Here is a 3,243-nt window from a genome sequence, read left to right on the forward strand (position 1 = left end):
TAAAAATGTAATGCTTATATATGCAAAAACACCCACAGACAGGTATAAACCAATAGGGAAAACAAGAACACCGTAAAATGTTTTATCTGCAGCACAGAGCACTGTAGCGGTAATAATAATAATATTTTATTAAGAATAAATAATAATATTTTATTAAGAATAAATAATAATATTTTATTAAGAATAAATAATAATCATTATTGATTAATTAAATGTTTCTATTAATACTGAAAGGGAAAAAAATATATTTAAAACGGTTAAGTCATTTCCAGCGACTTGGTACGAAAATATAAAACTTATATTTCGTTTACTTTTCTGTTTTTTACGAAATTTATTTCGTTTTTGGTCTTCCGTATAAAAGTTTGAGCTGTGACAATGTGAGTGAAGGTACGAGTGCGTGAGTATGTGTACATGAGTGAATCAACGAGTGTGTGAGTGAAGGTATGAGTGAATCAACGAGTGTGTGAGTGAAGGTATGAGTGAGTGTGTTTGTAGTGGAAGTTTGTATTGTTAGTTGGAGGGTGACAAGTAACGTCAACACTTCGTTGCTGTTGCTCTGAAACTTTTGAGAACCGCGCACGAAGGAGCGCAATGAATTTAACTTAACTTTACTTAATTTAACGTCACTAAATTTAGTTGATATTTCCCCTCCACACAACTTTGGCACGGCAGCCATAACTTTTATACAACATATATATATGTATATATATATATATAAATACAATATCCGAGGTTTAAAAAAGTTTACTCTGATATCTACCTTTATATATTACATATTTACCAAGGGAAATATTACATATTATCAACTAGTGTAGATATCTCGTATATAATACATATATACACACACACACGTAAATCTCTCTCTTTCTCTCATATATATATATTTATACATACACGCACTGAGTGAACTAACTTCCGAAAAAAAAAATAATAATAATTGACTAACAAACAGAATTTCGGAATTCAACACAGCGAGATGGTGATAAGGAAGTGCCGTTTATGTTGGCGACCTGTAACTCCATGTATCATCGGCCTTTGCCTTGGAATTACTTTCAGTCTAATCTATGTGCCTTTCATCAGTGATCAGCGATGTTCTGTTAAAACCGACGAAGAAAAACAACTGGAACTGATCAAACTACGTGAAACGAAGTCTTTACATGTCCAAGAACGGTTCGCGGGACCCCCACCGCAAGCTGCGGTGCCGGACTCGTCGCAGAAGCGAACTCAGCAAGATAACAATGCAGACAACATCAACAAGAAGAATGAACCGAGGTTAAAACTGCAAGGCCAAGGCAATGGCCACGAATCCATCCCGGTCGGGCCTCCTGCGTCAGGAATTAAATTCCATAAGATGGCCAGACCTCGTTACATATCCACCGAACTGGGCATCCGTGAGAAGCTATTCGTGGCTGTGATCACTTCACCTGAGAGTTTGGATACACTGGCAGTGGCCTTTAATAAAAGTGTTGCTCACCATGTTACCAAATTGGTGTTCTTCACCAACAAGAAAAGCATGAACTACGCATGGAGCGGCATGACGGTGATCGGCTTTTCTCAGGCCAGCTCCGAACACATCATACCCTTGCTTATTCTCAAATACTTGGGAGATCACTACTCTAATACATTCGATTATTACATGTTCGTCTCGGACAAAACCTACGTTCGTGGTGAGAAAGTGTTCGACTTGGTCAGTGATATCAGTGTCAGCGAAGACGTCTACATGGGAGCTGTCCAAAAAGATGGGAAATGTACTTTAGATGGAGGAGTAATTATATCACAAGTAAGTCCAACCCTTTCATAAATATTTGAGTCCATTTCAGGTTTATTTCAGTTTTGTATCTCGTCCGTCAGCTGAGAGTTGGGTTAGAACTTCGTTTCGATTTTTACCATTTTTACAATTATTATTATTATTTCTTCTTTTCGGACAAAACCTTTTGTAAACTTCGTCTTGTCTTTGTCTTTACATGTTTTTGATTTATATTAGCCCTTGTGGCCAATAAAAGCAGAATTAATTATTATAATTATTATATTTCTTCGTTTTTCAATTTTGTTTGTATTTTTTGCTGTCTTCAGGATATTCCACAGGCCATTACAATAAACACACCAGATTATTCAATTACAAAATCAAATGAAGTTATGTAGAATGAGAAAAGTAAAAGAAAAGCAATTTGGAGTCGGGGAAACGAGTGGTGTCGGCCGAACAGTTTATCATTCTTGTAGTCTTCTTTGCTTTCTCTGTTGAAAAATCTTGATGAGGTTGGCTTTGGCAAAAGATGCTATATGTGTATATTTTTTGAAAATCATTTTGCATGTTTGTTGTATATTCTTTGAAGTTTATGGTTTTAATCAAGAGAATTCTAACTTTACACAAGACTTTCGGCTTTCGGGAATTGATATAAAAGGTTGCAGTCAAGTACTGAGATGTGATGACACTTTGTAATGTAAGAAACGTTTTCATTATAATCTGAGACACATAACTTAGAATTGGCGTGGCTTTATTTTACATTTCCGAATTCAATTCTCAGCCGGAAGTGTGGTCTAAAATTAGTGCTTATAAGCTTTTGGGGCTGTGTCAGAAATCGTTGTTATCTATGTAGTTAATGTTGAGTTCAACTCTGATCAAGCAGATCCATGACCAAAGCGTTCCAGTTATGACCATCCCATCTGTATCTAGAACTACATAATGTATTTATATTTGGTAAGACATAGCTTGTATGCACAGAATGTGAGGAAACCTGCTGCATTGAGGTCTGTAACTATAATTCAGAGAGCAAACGTTGTCCCACATACTATATCACGTTGGTTCTGTCAAAAAGATTACGTCGACACAAGTGTTTGTGGAATATTTAACTACTTAACACAATATTTCTATAAGTAGACAGTTCGGTTGATGCAACAACTGCAATACCCATCATCGAGACCGACGGAGATCCATTTACAGAGTGTTGATGTTTGACTTAATGGAAAAAAATTACGACTTCCCATCAAGTCTGAAAACATGGAACCAGCCAACGAGGTCATTCGCCCTATTAGAACTCTACTGTCAAATTTGCCTCATATCACATCCGACTGACTGTCTTAGACAAGAACGTAGTCCTTGATATACTATGCCCAGGATAGTTTACGATTGGAACTCCATGTTTTAATCGATCAGATTTGAGTTCGAACATCTATCTGTATACTCATCAGTTCATCCATCCATCTGTTTATCTGCTCACCTCTCTCTCTCTCTCTCTCTCTCTC

General features: G+C 36.5%; 1 protein-coding gene across 1 annotated transcript in view; it reads left to right on the forward strand.

The window, feature by feature from the left end:
• Positions 1-467: 467 nt before the first annotated feature.
• LOC106869838 (chondroitin sulfate synthase 2) overlaps positions 468-3,243 on the forward strand; it is a 76,221-nt gene continuing 73,445 nt past the window's right edge. Inside the window, exon 1 of the mRNA XM_014915739.2 lies at positions 468-1,780. Within this exon, the coding sequence (XP_014771225.1) occupies positions 977-1,780 (804 nt within the window). The 5' untranslated portion in view covers positions 468-976. The remainder of the gene's footprint in view (positions 1,781-3,243) is intronic.

Source organism: Octopus bimaculoides, chromosome 9 (genome assembly GCF_001194135.2).
Source record: "Octopus bimaculoides isolate UCB-OBI-ISO-001 chromosome 9, ASM119413v2, whole genome shotgun sequence".
NCBI classification, from domain to species: domain Eukaryota; kingdom Metazoa; phylum Mollusca; class Cephalopoda; order Octopoda; family Octopodidae; genus Octopus; species Octopus bimaculoides.